Source organism: Neospora caninum, chromosome XI (assembly GCF_000208865.1).
Source record: "Neospora caninum Liverpool complete genome, chromosome XI".
NCBI classification, from domain to species: domain Eukaryota; phylum Apicomplexa; class Conoidasida; order Eucoccidiorida; family Sarcocystidae; genus Neospora; species Neospora caninum.
The window spans coordinates 3344979-3361530 of NC_018397.1; the positions used below are offsets into that span (position 1 = coordinate 3344979).

A 16552-nucleotide genomic window follows, 5' to 3' on the forward strand; every position below is an offset into this window, starting at 1 on the left:
CTACCGTAGCAAACGGATGTGAGGCCATGTTTCGCAGCGAGATATCTCCTCTTTTCTCTCCTGCCATGGCTGTCCTGCGTCGTTGTGCATCGAAATACTTCTTCTGATCTGTGAGCGGTTTTCTTTCTCCCGTATTGGAGGCTGCCGTTCTTCGAAAGCCGCCCCTGCAACAGCCTCCGTTCACCTTCCTGTCTAGTGCATCCGCTCTTTCTCTGTTGCTTCTCAGCCGAGAAAGAGAGAGGGAGACACGAAAGATATGAGCGAGCACTACGCGATCTGCTTATAGACAGAGTAAATACAAATCCGCAATCTGTCCGATTCGGGAAGACATTCCCACTTCCCTCTAATCTTCTCTTTTCGAAAACTTGGCTCGAACGGAGATTCCAGTGGGCAACCTCGGGCTGAGAAGGTGGATGGGTACTGGCGCAGACTCTTTAGTGTGGTAGGAGAATGAGCTCGAAGGACCTCGCTGGTCACACTAAGCTCGCTTGGTCATACGCATTCATCGTGACAAAAGGATATGAGATGAATAATAAGGGAACCAGTCAAAAATGATGTAGACGCTCCACGATACGATGAAAGGGGGGCGGCGCGTCGTGTCTCCGCGCTCGGTCGCCAGCCGCGCGTGGAAAGAACTGACGGCTAGATAAAAAAGTAAGGTCTACGGAATAGGAGGAATAAGACAAGCTGGGCCATTAATGAGCAGCAAGCAGTTCATGGAGATATGTGGGCGCGTTGGAAATAAGAAGGCGAACGGTGATACGCGTAACGGCGACATAGTCGCCGTAGATGTCTTGCTGCTCAGGTGTATATACACTGCTCTCAAGCAGAAGACTGCCTCGGCCCTGCCGACAAGGAACACGATTTCGTCGCAAGAATCCATGGAGGCAAACGAGATTAGAAGGGGGGAAGGCTGAGAAAGAACATGTGTACAGCGGATGTATCGTATCCGATCCCTCTATGGAACATACCAGCTGTCTTCCCCATCTTGCCAGTCAGTCGGGACCCGCCGAAGCCTACCGGCTAGATATTCGCCTACCGCGAACGAACCACCACACACACTTCTTCAAAAACAGAGAGTGACGGCATTTATCCACTGAATTGAAAGTACGCTTCACAATGAATAATTGGCCTCTTTATGCGGAAGAATGGTAAAGGATAGTCTCAGGACGGTGTGCGACAGTGCGTTGCTCCCGCTCAGCTCTACACATCTTCCGTAGTCGCACTGGGGAAATGCAGTGCTTGAGGTGGAAGCATGCGCGGAATAGAGTGTTTACACTTTCTCACCCAGAAATGGTTTCACTTACGCTGAAGACCCCGCAAAAAGAGTGCTTTTCTTTCAAGTGACCTCCGCTTCAGCTTTGTTCACTGGCCACTTTTGCATTTGTCTCTTTGTTTCCTCCTCTTGACTCTGGATTCTTTTGGGGTGAAGCGTTGCAGCACATTCATTACAACACATGCTGGAGGGCACTACGTCTCCTACCCCCCGACGCATGCACCTGCCCCGGCTGCGGTATCACGCCTGATCCGCCGCAAAAACGGTATTGCCTGCAGGACTTCAGTAATTCAAAAGAGCTGAAATCATGAGGAGGACATCGTCGCCGCCTGAAGCGGCTTTTCTCCGGCGGATTGTGGCGGGAGTAGTCTCCCGCTGCAACGCCTTCCCCGGCCCGGCGCCTGTGTCTATATGCAGGCCTCAGGCCGGTCTGTTGACGTGGCGACGAGGCCGGTTTTTTTTCGCAGATCATCCTACAACAAGAACATGGCATGTATTTGCTCTGGCTGCTTTTAATTGTGTCTGAAATGGGAGTTTTTCACAGTTCTGGAGGGTTGGGGACGAGCGTGCAGGACCCCGTGGGACAGGCGGAATGAGTGAGGAGCATTTAGCAGACACGGACCGCGCGCGACCCGTCCCATGCATGTCGAGCAAGCAATCAGTTTGTAAATCAGGGATTCCGACTCTTTGTCTTTCCGCAGCACCTGCGCGTCATCTTTAGTTCGGATGGCACATGGAATGGTCTGTGAGAATGGCAAGGAATCCTACACTGCAGCTCGCACGTACACTGCTCGGCACACTGCAGTTTACGTGAGCGAGCCTTGGAGCAGGAGGCGAGACGACGAGAGCTCGGATTCCCCCAACAAAGGCTTACATTTATGGACGAGCGTAGTTCTCCCTCTGGACCGGACCGTCCGCTCCCCCTCTGTTGGGATATGAGTACCATAGGGACGCAGTGCACCTGTTCTTCCAGTTATTTTCGTAGACAGCACACGAAGTCCCCTCACCGAACAGTCCCCCTTTTTCTCCAACTTGAACGAAAGCAATCCCATCGATGCACAGGCAACAGCAAATGTAGAGAGTTCTTGCTTACACTTTTCCCTTGTCCCGGTTCTTTATATCGTCTAGTGGGGATGCGGTACTGCCCATCCGCCGGGTGTCCGTATTTGAAGTGCATATGGTACAACTGCGCAAAGGAAAATGGCGGATGTGAAGGGTCTCAGGAAGTGGTGCCAGCTTATTTTACAGCCCATGGTCGAGTCTTCTCCTCTCGAGAACGCACAAGACACACGGACGGCATCTTAGGAAAACATCCGACAGCGCCAATGCATCTCTGAACCGACCGCGCTGGGGGGCGACAGAACGTGTCACAGGGTTTGAGCCCAGCACTGCCACGGGGGGTTTAGGACCCCGTAAGTACTTCGATATATTTCTGCATACCCACACAAACTGTACAGCCATATGTGTGTGCACACACAGTCGGAAAAAAAATCTGATATCCGGCGGTAGGCCTCACGCGCAGAATTGTGCGCGTCTTCAAAGGTCCGTCTTCCGTTAAAACAAGCTTTGGGAAATCGTATGGTCCTCAGGAACCGAGAAGGCACCTCAGTCACACCTTCGCCATTGAGGCGGCTGAGCTATCTTACACTGTTTTTCTTCGTTGTTTTTCTCGTATAGAAAAACGAATCAGTTTCTTCGCTTCCTTTTCTCCACTGGTACGTAAGCGGAGAGCGACGCCCAGACACAGGGGCTGCGTAGGAGAGGTTCCGCGCCTAGCAGATACACTCTTTCAAAGAGTGCATAATTAAAGAAGGGGGAAACGTTCACCAGAAAACTTCTGCTTCATTTCGTTAAGTGAAGGCAAATGGCATCTTGGTTTTCCGCGGACTGCTTTATCGCTTCGTAGTGCGTAGAGCTTCGAAATGCTTTTTCAGGTGAACAACACACTCTCTTCAAAGATTTTTTTTCTCTCCAAAAAAAGGGATGAATGGCTCATTCTTGGCTTAATCTGAAGGAGTGTGCTCTTTTTCCCCGTAGTTGGTTATGTGAGGACGACAGTCTTCTAATGGACGAGAAATGGGGTAGCTGCGGGGTTCAATGGTGTGCTGCCGATTTCTTCCGGTTTCTTCGGTGTGTCACTCGAACCAGATGAGGTACCGAGACTTGAATGGCCTCCCCCTCTGCTCGCCAGTGTAAGAAGTAGCTCGTGGACCGTCTCCTGTGGGAGATCGCGCGTTGCCTGGTAGAGTTGCTACACAGACACAAGAATGCCAAAGGGGGAGGCGAAAAATCGGGGCAGGAAGTGCGATCTGGCGAATGCTCACCAACGAAGTAAAAATAAACTCGTTAGAGAGGCTATGGGCTGCCGAATATACACAGATGCATATCCGCACATCATCGCACTCCTACCAATGTGCACAAATATACGGACCTCCAAGCGTAATACGCATAAATTCGCGAGTACAGTCACATCTATGCAGAAGTACAAACACTCTTCAGGCAAAATCTGAATAATTAGACATCCCTCCGGCTCCGACACTATTTCTACTCTACAGTTTCTTTATGTCTCACTCACCTGTGCAATTTCTTCGACATCAGTAGTTTCCTGTACAGCCTTGTGCATGAGAGTTGCGGCCACATCGAGAAGCTGCTGCGTCGCCTCGCCACTACTCGTCATAGCAGCCGAGCTTTCCTGAGAACCTACAACTCCTGTAAAAGTAGTGTCCGACACATCTGCTCCGACAGAAAACCTCATTCCAGTGGAGAACGGAGTTTTTTGGGCACTCCGGCTAGTTGTCATTGGCGTTGTAGAAGTTGTAGTAGCGCCCCCTAGGGAAGTGACTGCCTTTGTCGTCCCTGTAAGAAGCCCTTTGCTGTTGGAGCTGATGGAAAGAAAAGCATTTAGGTCATGTTGTTGCTGGGAAGTGTACAGAGCATCTGTGTCTCTTTCCTTTGTTCCTACCATGCTCCCGTTCCTGTGTACGGCTGTGAGCGAGTAAGGGAAAGATGTATCAGACTCCTCTGGATATTCGGGTTGTACACCTAAGCTATGATGATGGAAAGCGCCTGTTTGGATTTGCATACGATTGCTGGCAGTTTTGGTCGCCGTCATCGCCGCTTCTTGAGAACACATGGTTGTACTTTCTGTTGAAAGGAGAGAAGGCAACAGGCTGGCGCATCCTCCCCCGCTTTTGTGCTGTCTTTGTTGCTGCAGCTCAAACAGGAGATTTGCTCTCCCCATACTGCTTTCCTCTCGGCAGGCAGATGCGAAGCGCTCCTCATCTTCCTCGCGAGTCATTGACAAAACCGTACCCGGAGCACTTCCAGAAGATGCGGCAACGCTTGTGGGGATTCTGGCCCAGGAAGCGGGATGCTGTAGTGTCGCACTTCCTGTGTTCAAAGTCTGTGAGAACAGATTCGACGGCACTTTCCTGCCGTTTGTGCAGATGTCTTTCATTACATTTCCCTCTGCGTTGCTGTTAGAGAATGGTATCACCTGCATGCCGTTTTTCGCTCCTCCGTTCTTCAGTATCGTGCCTGTGCTTCCAGGTCCGTCGGTGCTGGGGTAGCTTTGGAAGACTTTTAATGCGGCGGAACGAGATGGAAGAGTTGCCGAGTGGTTGTAGACGTGATCAGCCGCTAGGTTAAGGCCACAAGACGGATATGGGATGCCGTCTTGAGAAAATGTCATGTTCTGCCACAGGAAAAAGGCGAAACGCACAAAGGGGCCAATAAACACTGCCAACAGAACCAGGAGGGGAAGATTTCTCGTCGAAACTACTCGAGACTGGACCTACACGCAGTGCTCTAAAACCTGTATCATCCACACCTCAAAGGAAAGGCGTCGAAGTTTGACATATGTTTACTCAAACCTAGGATGGTTCATATACGTGTATTGTTTTGATATGCGTACGAAATGGCGTAGGCATGCGCGCCCATTTGGTTTGATGGTTTGTACTATTTGCATTAAGATGGATGCAGGCTGTCTCTGGGTATCTTCCACTGCGCCACGGTTAAAACCCCTTGTCTGTCACAAATTGTGGTGCCACAGACCGTGTCACCTCATTTAGGCGTTTCTTGCCTCGCAATTACACAGTAAATGCCAAACCGCATGCCTTCTCTACTGTGCCTTCGGTTTACCTCTTCCTCACCTCAAGTTGTCCGTGGTCTTCGCCTTGACTATTTGCCAGGTGCTGTCCACTTCTGATCTCCGTACAAACGCCCTGTGTCATCCTAGTGTTCGGCTCTGGCTTCTTCCGCTGAAGAAAAAGATGCTGTTCAAGAGTTCCAGATACCTGAGGCTGCTGTCGCTGTTGGTTCCCCTTCCCCACCTGCTGTTTCTGCAACTCTTCAAGTTGCTGCAACTGGAGCTGTACCTGTCTTCGAGCGTAGCTGCCTCCTGTAGTTGTCCCTGTCCCGTCCACTCCCTCGGCTCCCCCTTGAAGGTGACTAGAAGGCTTGGAGCCTGCAGCCGCTGCGGCTGCGCGCATGAGTGTCTCCGTCAACAGTGCCGGTTGTTGCAGAGATTTTTGGCTTCTGTCCACGTCGGTTTTACTGCGCTGCTGGCTTGTCTCCTGCTGGTGTTGAAGCAGCTGCAGGAGGAACGCTTTCTCGCCATTAAGAGATGCGTGCCCTTCGGGATTGCTGTCCTGAAGTGACGGAGAAAATGATGGGGCGTGAGAGCCAAACGTGCATCCACCTGTTTTTGTTGTGATTGAGTGGCCACTTTGGATGCCAACTCGTGTCATATCGTTAGGGTCGCCTGAAGGACCCAACAGAGTGTTTGCCACATACTGAGCTGCTGCCGACACCAGCGACGCGGAATTCTGGGCAGAACTGGATGGATTGTAACTTGCGCCTTTGGAAGGCGCCAGCCTTTGCAGAACGGCAGCAGGAAGAGCCGAAGTGTTCCCTCCTTCCGCAGATGCTTGACAGCTCGCTGCTGCCGCAGCTGCAGAAAACAGAGCTGCCATTGTAGTGGACTGCGGAGAGGGAACGTCAAATGGAAGAGACACAACTCCAGATAACTGCTGTTGAAGTTCGTGCGGGAGTTTCTGGGAGGTTGAGCCTTGAGCGAGACGCGCCGGAGGCGATGAGCGACTTGCGCCGGCGGATGCACTAGGCGATTGTTGCTGGGCAGTTACCAGACCCATGTGAAGATCCTACAAGAGAACGAATAAGGAATAGACCAGAGAGGCCAGATTAGATTACCACAGCTACATGCCATGCATACATATTCACACTGATCAACATGATCACAGGAAAATAATAAGCGTATTAGACAAATCCACGTTTATATCCTTATTGGGAGATACGGGGATGAGCAAAAGCACCTACAGGCGTTTGTTCTCCCGAGAGAGAGCAGTGCGTTCGTCATACCTCTTTGAGCTTTGCTGCGACTTGGGCGCATATTTCTGAGACCGAAGGTGATGCTGGCGGCCCAAGGAAAATTAAAAGAGAGTTGATTGAGGGAGAGAAGGTTGGAGACGCTCCGGCTCCGAATGCGCCCGTGGGGGATGAAGCAGCTGACAGTGGAGTTACTGCTGATGTTCCGCCCTGGTTCCCATTCGTGTACGCTGCGTTTGGCGAGAAGGCGGCAGAGATAGTAGGCGTCGTGCCAGCGTTCGTTCCAGCGGGAAGCGCGCAAGGGACAGTCGCCGAGCCATGAGGCATCCCATTGTTGAAAACGCCCGTTTTCTTAAACTGCACCTTCAAGGTCACTCCTCGAATCTAGCAAACAAAAGTCCTCTCATTGCATAGGTAATGTATTTATATAGTGTTATCTCACTGCGTAAATATATGTACAAACCCATGCACATATGTCAGGTATGAGGACACCTCTAGAGGCAAATACTCATGCGCACATGCATGAACACATGGATACATACATGAACGATGGACACAGACCTCCTGAGATGTCTCTGCTTTAGCGCTTAACTGCCCTTTGCTCCTCTTCATTTTGTGTACAGTGTCAGGGTGTGGAACATGAGCCCGCAGAGATTATCCGACTGGCACACACACGAGGGCTCTCCAAGCGGCAAACAGGTGTAGTGACTTTTAAAAGTCTTCTAACCTGAAGTTGTCGGCGCTTGTCGACCAGTTCGAACGCAGCCTCAAGGGTGCTCAGTTGCACAAATGCGTGCTTCTCGTGGAGATCAACCTGCGACAACAGGTACGCAAATGAAATATCTGTCCAACACAAGCGAAAGAGCACACGACGACATATGACAGAACAACCATTTCCACCATCGAATATGCTGACAAAAACAGTTCGACCCTCTCGGTTTCTGTGTTGTTTTCTTACACTCACACCGTTGCATGCGTGTGCACAGGATACACATGTACTTGATGTGTAGGCACACGTCGCACGAGGACGCTTGAAGAGAACAACTATTCAGGAACGTTTTTCTGTCGTTTTGTTTCACAGCATTACCACTTTCAAAAGAGAATCGTAACTTTTTTTGCCCATACTGCGATTGATTCGTATAACGTTCAGCTGTCGGACCTGCATGATTCTACCCTTGGTTAGAAGAGCATCAACGGCTGCAGCAAGGGTCTCCTGGGTCGTGTTAGGTGGCAAATTGGACACATACACACTCCGTCCGAAAGCGCTGTTTGGGCGTGTGAACGCAGCTTGGCCGAGAGGCGATGCCGGGGTTCCCATCGACAGTAAGGATGCCGGCTGTAGATCTCGGAGTGGCAGCGAAATGCCCAAAAGAGCCTCTAGAGGTCCCCGAAAGCGCTGTATACAAAACATGTTTTGTGGGGATTGTGCATCCAGTACAATATGGACCAGAAGACCTTTGCAGGCAATCCAAAATGAATAGTATGGAGTATGGACAGGCGGCGGTGGATCATATAAACACCGACCTCAGAACTTGTGTATCTGCGTAGGTGTCTGCGTATATCCACCTCTCGATCCGGAATTCTATGCACTAATCTGTTCCGATCTATCGCAATCAGTACGTTATTAGTCCCTCTCGAAACAAAGCTGACCTTAATGCAGACAGTGACGGAAATGCCGACGTGCAACTGCTGACAAAAGCGGCAGCGGAGTGGACACTCTTCGCCCCTATAAGTAAACAGGAAAACCAGTGAGCTCACGAAACGAGGATTTCTGAAACAATCGTCGACAGGAGTTATATCTGAGAGGCAAAATATTGACAGGCAACAAAGAGAAGAGATTACATCTGATTTGTGAAATAACACGTTTGTTACAAAAGCGAAGGAGTCAAATTAGAGAATTCATTTCCGGTGTGGACCGAACTTGGCCATAGACTTATGAGTTAGCGCCTTCTGCCTGAGAATCGCGCGCATACACATATGCCGCTTCGTTGTCCCGTTTCAATGGATGGGCGCTGCTGTTTATCACCTGTGCGAGGATCGATGGCAGTTAGGACAGACGAACTCGCCAAATGGGCAACTGGGCATTCGATGGCTCTTTGAATCGCAGCTCAGGCAAAGACGCCCTGGAGAGGAAACACCCGTTACACGAAAACAAGCGGGGGGGGGGGGGATGTGTGGTCGCAGCACCTCCTGCACCCTCTGCCCCTGTCTTTACAGAAGCCCATGAATGGTTCAATACACGGATGCCGTCCCAGACGCATCCGTACATGCGCTTGCGGTGCGTATGAATACATACGCGTACAGGCGTACGTATTTGCAGCCTCCCAACTGTAGACAGAGTGAACACACTTTCCAGTTCGTTGCCGGTGCGCATCAGTGTCTGGGCCTTTTTAGCTGCTACAACTTTACGACATGTCTCCACCACTAAGTTTAACACCACCAGGGATACTACGTTGCTCTTGCAATCTCACCTTTGGCGTACGCCTCGAGCATCTCAAAACGTGTAAGAAGAAGGGGACGACTCTCTTGCTGAGCGAGCACTGCAGCCGCCGCGGCAGCTGTACTCCCCGGTTGGAAAGTTGCCCCGGACAGTCCTAGGTGAGTTTGGAAGGCTCCGTGCTCGCTAATCGCTCCAGCAACTCCATCAGCGGTATTTATGAAGTTAGCCGGGTTGCACCCACCGGATTTAATGCTTTCGAGAGGCAACATGAGTGCCTGGTCCTCTGTACGAATTCCCTGCGCATTGCCATAGTTCTCTTCACCGGAGTTCCGATGGTATTCCTCGGTGACGCCTGCTGTCCAACTTCGCTCTTGCGAAATACCTGCTTTCTTCCCAAAGCTGCTGCTATACTCTGCTGTGGTATTGTTGCAGTTATTGTAGCCTTCCTCACTCTGGGGCACTTGTGAACTCAACATTTGCGCTGGAGGTACATTTTTCCCGGAAATTTCGTTCTTTCGCATGGCATTTGCCAAAGAGGCGTATGCACAAGAAGCGCCCACTACAGCTGACTGGCTCATGCGGCCAAAGTCCACTCCATTCCCTGGTGTGACATACGCGGTTGATAAGCCGGTGAGAATAGTGCTGGCACTTTTGTGAGAGCCGGATAGAGGAAATGAAGGATAATTCCCGAAAAAGTTCTTATTTGAGGTAATATTGTTGTGGCTTTGAGCAGTGTTAGGTCGGCCATCTGCCCCTCCTCCCAGAACGCCTTCGCTCGTGTTTCGAGTCACGGATTGTGATAAAGAAGTCAGACTGGCAACGAGAGCATCTGTTTCTTTGCTTGCTGACATTGCCTTCTTCTGGGGGTTTAATTCCACGCTTCCGTCTCCTGGCATCGCCCCCATCGTACTGCTTCTTCTGGAGAGAAAAGATGGTGTTAAAGACGCTGTCTGCGAACTTTCTGGTAGAGTCTGCTGTTTGGTAAGAACAGCGTTGGGGGCTTGTATCGACAATGAAGCACTTTTGCTATCAGCGGGATTGTGTTTCGCTTTGAGCGTAAGTTCGTGGCGTGGAGAAGAGCATGCTTCTCCCTGCTTCAGTATTTTCAGCGCTGTTTCAACATTTGTTGATTTCTCTGTCGTGTCTGGTGAAGATGTTCGCTTCGGATCCAGGATAATTGATGCGTCCACTTCACAGTTATGGCTGATGGCAGGCGAGGTCGTAGTTTTGATCTCCGACCTGATTGCTGCGTCGTGAGACTTATTGACATTCTCGTTAATTTTGTCCATACTTGAAACGTCATCGGTCGACTCCTTCCCAACAGAGCCTTGAACGTTACTGACAGGGGACGGCATGATCTTTTGAAAGTCATTTCTAGACTCATCATGCGTCTCGTTGGAGTTGCAGCAGCCAGTGTTACTTTCCACTCTCTTTTGAGCAGAACTACATGAGAAATCCGGAGTACCCTTCTTTCCTGTATCCGGTTCTTGCGTATCCGGCGGCGGACTGCTGTTCGTTGTGGTGTGTTGGGCAGCCATGGAGAGAAGTTTGTTGCCACTATTGTTTGCGGAGGAAGGAAGATTGTCGCTATTCTTTTGGCTGTTTTCGGAAACAACAAACAGCCCTCCAGAGGATGACGAGAGAGAAGACATCTTGTGGCTGGGCACTTGAGTGCCGATGTTGCAATGAGTGGTGGCCTTCTGGAGGGCAGATGTCTCCGGCAGTGGAGACAGCTTCACTGTCGCTGCTCCCGTCGAAGGAGATTCTTTCTCTGGTACAAGGAAGGAAACACCCTTTTCATCCCGGCTCTCCATTTCACGGCGCAAGCGCTCTGCTACGACAGCTCCTTGTGTAATGCTCGTCGACAGGGAAGCCTCCATCTCCCTACGATCGTGGAGGCTTGAACTTACGAGACTTGTAGCCTCTGGCGAGAATTATGAGACGGAAATGGTTTCCTTTATGGGAACGAGGCGGTGACACTGCTTAGATTGGCGACGATGGAAACAAATTCCCGGAGCAACGTGTGATACAGTATGGGAAGTTCTCTGTCGTCTGTCTTGTGATCAGAAGGCTCTTGCAGCAGAGGTAGATTTGTTTGAACGCGAGAAGGAAAGAGCCAAAAGGAAAACAGAAGTGTGCCTTGCTTTAACGGTCGGGGCGGGTGTGTCGTCTCGTAGCTCTTGTCCCTCATTTAACGTTAGAAGCGGTTTTCACCACTCTTTTGTATGACAGAGCTCTCTGTAGAAGGTCGTTGAAATCCTCTCTTTGTAACTTGAGAAGGAAAGGAAAAAGAACAAGCCATCGAAAAACCGAGGAGAGCGAATTTCAATTTCTTGGAGTGACCGACAGGGAGTTCAACGTCCAGCGGATAAAGCAGATGCGGCCAAGCATCGGGCACGAGGAGTCACGGCCCGAGAATGTCACGGAAGTAGTCGAGATGGCAGAGAAGGTAGGCCGAGATATGCCAGAAAAAAGCAGATCTGGGAGCCGCCATCCACAATTGTAACGGATTCGTCGTTACCTGACAAACAGGTCAGGTGATCCTGCAGATGGGGGCGGGCAAGGCTCCACAGATCCTGATCGAGACAGCAAAAAAGCGAAGGTCTTCCGGACCCATATGGAGGTCTAACAGACGACCGGCAGAGAAATTGGAACCCGTGCTGTTGCGGTCCAGCGTGAACAGAAACCTTCGCGTTGTCCAAGGCTCGACGTGTGTAGATCACGAAGCGGAGTGGCTCATACCACCACGGATGCACGTAACGAGATTAGGGGTCCGATGACAAAACCAGATTCATGGTCTTTGGAAGACATTCCGGAAGGCCGCAAGCAGACGATATACTTTTCTGCCGTGCGTGCCTGTACACAAGAGTTGCTGGTAGAGGTCCTGATGCTGGCCCAGACATACACTTATGCGACATACCTGCTACACCAACCATGTATATACGGAACAATTTTCTGTCTGAAACCAGCTTCAGCCCACACCAAACTGTGGTCGTCTGGAACCCCTGCGAGATTTTTCAATCAACGTTAATCCCGGAGACTTAATAAGTACATTGAATAAAATGCGGGGGCGAACAGCAGGACCAGAAGAAACAGGAAAATCTTCTGTGCACGTCTCCACTTGCGAGAGCTATACGGAGACGACGTTGAAATAAAAATCCCTCTCAGAAGTGAGTTGCGGGCCTCGTCACGGCTATGTCAAACCTGCTTTGAGCTGGCCTTAGGCGTACAACATACACACATATGTGTATAAGAGTGGACATTTAATATATATTCTAGATTGGCGGGGAAGCGCAAGCGCGGCTGTCGGGCAAGCTCGCGGGAAGAAGAAAAATTTTAAAACGCTCAGCAGTCATTGCACCGAGCAGAGTCCCTTTTGTGTTCCAGAAAGAAAGTCCGAGTCTTCCCTCTGAGTTATTAAAGCGGCAGCTTCTCGAACTTGACCATGAAGATTTCTCTTGTACACGGCCAGACACCCATAGATCCTCGATTCGCCTCTGTAAGCGAAAGGCAGGACAACACAGGATTAGAAAAGGAACAACTAGGAAATCCACGTGCAAACGCTCCAGTGAATGAATCTCATGTCAAAGGAAAAGCCAGGAGCCTGCCTTCAACATGGGATGAAATCTTAGACCCATGGGGTGACAGCAAAAGGCAAGCGAAGATGTCTGTCGGGTACGCGCCAGACACCGAACAGGGAAAAGCAAGAAAACAATGTTCATATACTGGAAGTCAGTGTGCAACACGTGTGTGTTACGCTTGTAGCTGCAGAGGAAATACATTAGGAGCACACACGCAAACAGCCAGCATGGATAGATGACGTCTACGCTGGTAGGCTTTTTCTATTTCTTTAGAGCATATTTATTTCTAAAGTAGATCACAATCCAAAAAGCATGAGCCGCTACCGGGACTTTCGTTGGAGTGGCTAACAGAGAACGCACAGAAGTTTGTGATTCTGCCTGAACCTAAAAGACTTTTTTTCGTGGCACAACCCTCACTAGCGGAAAGGTCGGGAGTATGGAAAGGTTACGGCTCATTCGCTGCAGTTCGTCGTCACTATTAAGCGGTGGGCGGTAGATTTGGGAAAGGATCCACTGAAGAGTGAGGCTCCCGACTAGAAACGAATCGGACTGCGGCAACGAGCTTAATTTCGTTTAAAGCACGAAATATGGAGACTCACTGCTTTTCCTGGTGGGCGACTGAAGCAGAGGAAAAACGCAAACCTCCTGTGGTGGTTATTTATTAGGCTGAAGGCGGCAGACGGTCTCCCTGGCCACTCTCTGTCTTGGCGGCGTTAAGCCTATTTTTGCCTAAAAGAATCCCTGTTGGTTGGTCAAAAAATGTGTCAGGACGGGTTCTGTCACAACTGATCAGATGTTCGCTCGAGAAAAACGCTCCCCAATATTCATAAGAGACAGCCATATACACATACATCCAAATATGTGCATTTGCTTGAGTCATCACGCACACCACAGGTTACTGTCTCCAGCGCAGTTTCGACCACATGAGCAGGGTTTCGTGCAGCATCGGACCCTTAAAAGAAGCCAAATCCTCAATCTTGACGTACTTGTATATGCGTATTGGTTTGCTGCAAGAACAGGTGAAGTCTGAGCCGCATGTGTACTGCTGCTTGTTTATCGAGAGAACAGCGGAAGTCGAAAAAAGTTGGGAACCGTTGATGCCAGAAAAGAAGAAAAACGGGCTCATCTTAAGGGTACCATGTGGTGGCGGGTTGACCTGCAAGACTTGTCTCGCCTTGCGTTTTTGGTGAGAGGGCCGTCAGAGCAGGCCGGAACGCAGGGACCTTGTTTTGCTCGGCCGGTCTCATGCCTGCTCAGGCCAGTACCTTGCTATGAGTAGATGCGAGATCGACGAGATGACGTTATTTTTTGAGTAAAACTGACAGGCAATCTTCCCATGTAGGTTTCTTGGCTGTTTCCGTCACCGTTCTACGTTCACCGACGCGCTGTAATCGAAAAGTCTAAAGCAGCCCCTTCGCCAGCAGGGGAATCACCCTCATGAGTTTGACGCTTTGTATGCTATCTTTTGAACAGTCAGAAACCGCATAGCAAGCCGACGTGGGAGGGCTTTTGAACGATATGCCATTATACCACCAGTTTTCTGCTTACCCCAGGTCAGCCGTATCAATAATCTTGTCCCAGAGAAAGCTTTTTCGCTATGCATTACTTCCGCATCTCCATTTCTCCCCAAAGAGTCGACATGAACGACAAGCGCTTACTTCATGGCCGTCTCTGCCCCGTTACAGCCTCGCTGATTCGTGTGGATACCCTTGTCGAGTGAAGGAGTATCATTTCAGGCTTTGTTCAGTGTTTTATCAACGAACATCTCCCCTCCTCGCCTGACCAGAATAGCCTGTTGGTGGGCAAGCACACGTATGCACAGCAGAACGGTAGTGACAACGTCTCGAGTAGTCCGAAGCCTGGCAGAGGCTCTGGAGAGAGTTGTATGAGCGCCTGCAGACCACGCACTCTAGTCTGTCGTAAATTTTTGTTATCTTAGTCCTGAAGTCACGCGCGATTTAAATGGAAGCACGTTTGATTGGGGTTGTGTTGTGAGACCTAGAGAATGTTCAGTAAAGCGAAAATTCATGCGACACATTTTTTGCCAGCTGCTTACACGAAATTAGGACTGTGGTTGACAGGAACATAGAGTTTTGTCAATGCGCCACCGCTGTCGCACGTTATGTACGGGGTCCGAAGCGCCTCAAGCCATAACGAGCCGCCGGACCTGATGCACAAGAGCCGGGAAGTACCCACGAGTGCGAAAGGTCCGAGGACGAGCCAACCGTTTCGGGTATGCTGCGTAGGCGGTATAATGTGGAGGCTAGTATAAAGCCGGTTGGATGTACAAATACTGTTGGTGCGGAATTAGAGATTCACCAGTGTGGCGCAGGCCATAGGCAGTCATTAGGACAGTACGCGGCCCCCCGGCACAAGACATGTTCGAAATCTGACTCCATGTCTTGAACAATATCTGAGAACCTAGCATAATTGCAAGCGGAAAGACCGGAGAAACAACTGGCTGACGCGTTTTACATTAGTCACTACAAACGGCACTGCTTTTAGCCTTTACTTGCTGGTGGCTCGGTCAACGCCGATGAGCGGATAAATGTGTACTACCAACTGGACCTGTCCGCCAAGATGTCAGCTTCCGGTTGGAAGCGTCAGTGCCTCAATGGGAAAGAAAACGCTTCGTAGGTTGTGGCACGATAGTTGCCAGTATACTGGATAATGAACCGGCGACTGGAAGCCCTACTTTTGTGCAAGCGCTTGTCTGGCCAGCTTACCGTTCCGATTCAACCGCTGACCCAAAACCGTTCGATATAATTCTTACATATAACCATCCCGGAGACCGCTATATTGGTCCACAAGTAGACGATTCGATATACGCATTGATGTGGCCTTAGTAAGACCGTTTGTTCTTCCTTCGCTCAGATATCAATAAGGCTCATGCCAGACTCGTAGCACAGTCTCAAGCGAGATGCCACTTCGAGACAGTCTTATGTGAGGTCCCTCGCGACAGATCCCCCTAAACGGTAATGTGAAAGTGCACCAAACTTCATACCCGCGTGTGTCTGGTCGCAGAGAGACCGAACAGCTTCTATCAAGGAGATTAACTGCACCAATGATACACTCAATGTGGAAAAGATGTTTTAAGAATTTGCCAATTTTACCTACCTACGCTTGTGTTTTCAGTTTTGAGTACGACTGGCAGCGTTTCATCGGTGCGTAGGCTTCAAGGTGCCCCTTTGCAACTAGCTGGATTCTTCACAAACGCTTGGCTATGCGGGGGTCAATGTCCAACCTGGAGGCAACTGATGACGAGCCTCCTTTGTAGTCCGTTTCTGGCCACCCGTCGGTTATGCATCCATGACGGTGCTACCGTTATCTAACTGCTCAGAAGAACACCCGCTAGCAGGATTGCATACCTTATTTTTTGTCCCAACGCTTATATTCGTCAAATAAGCTGAAGAGCAGGAACCGAAAAAACAAGTTTCCCCTGCTCAGCTTCAGGGGTGGTTTTTGCAGGCCCCTGCTGACTGTGGGTAGGCCCCGTCTATCTACCTTGCTTTTTCGGGAGCGAGAGATTGTGCCTGCGCTAGTCACGGCTTTTACTACGCTTCCTCATCCTTCTTTCTACATGTGCATAGAAGAATTTGAGCTCGTGTGACTTGTCCATTTTGGAGGGGGGAAAGGCGGGACAACACGTTTCGAGTAGTCGTGAGAGTCAGCCCGACTTACTGTATGCCCCTCCGGCGAGTCCCCTACAAGCAGAAACGGTCTCACGATTGCGACCTTTGTTTGTTGCTCGAATCCGCGTGCACTGCTGGTAATCTTGTGGTGATTATATATCCTATTTTTTCCTACGTACCTGCTCTCTGGGCCCTTAAGTGTACGCGGGATGACGGGTCTAGTACTGCCTTACTGAAAAACAGTTTTTTCTCTCTTCAGGTGGACAAGATCCAATGG

At 50.2% G+C, this 16552-nt stretch overlaps 1 protein-coding gene across 1 annotated transcript; it reads right to left on the reverse strand.

Moving 5' to 3' along the window:
• Positions 1-3338: 3338 nt before the first annotated feature.
• NCLIV_056990 (Proteophosphoglycan 5, related) lies at positions 3339-10942 on the reverse strand (the record flags this gene model as incomplete). The annotated part of the gene is made up of 5 exons (XM_003885254.1): positions 3339-3527; positions 3852-4970; positions 5428-6438; positions 7350-7465; positions 9094-10942. The coding sequence occupies 5 exons, from the start codon at positions 10940-10942 to the stop codon at positions 3339-3341; spliced, it is 4284 nt and encodes a 1427-aa protein (XP_003885303.1).
• Between the last annotated feature and the right edge of the window lie 5610 nt (positions 10943-16552).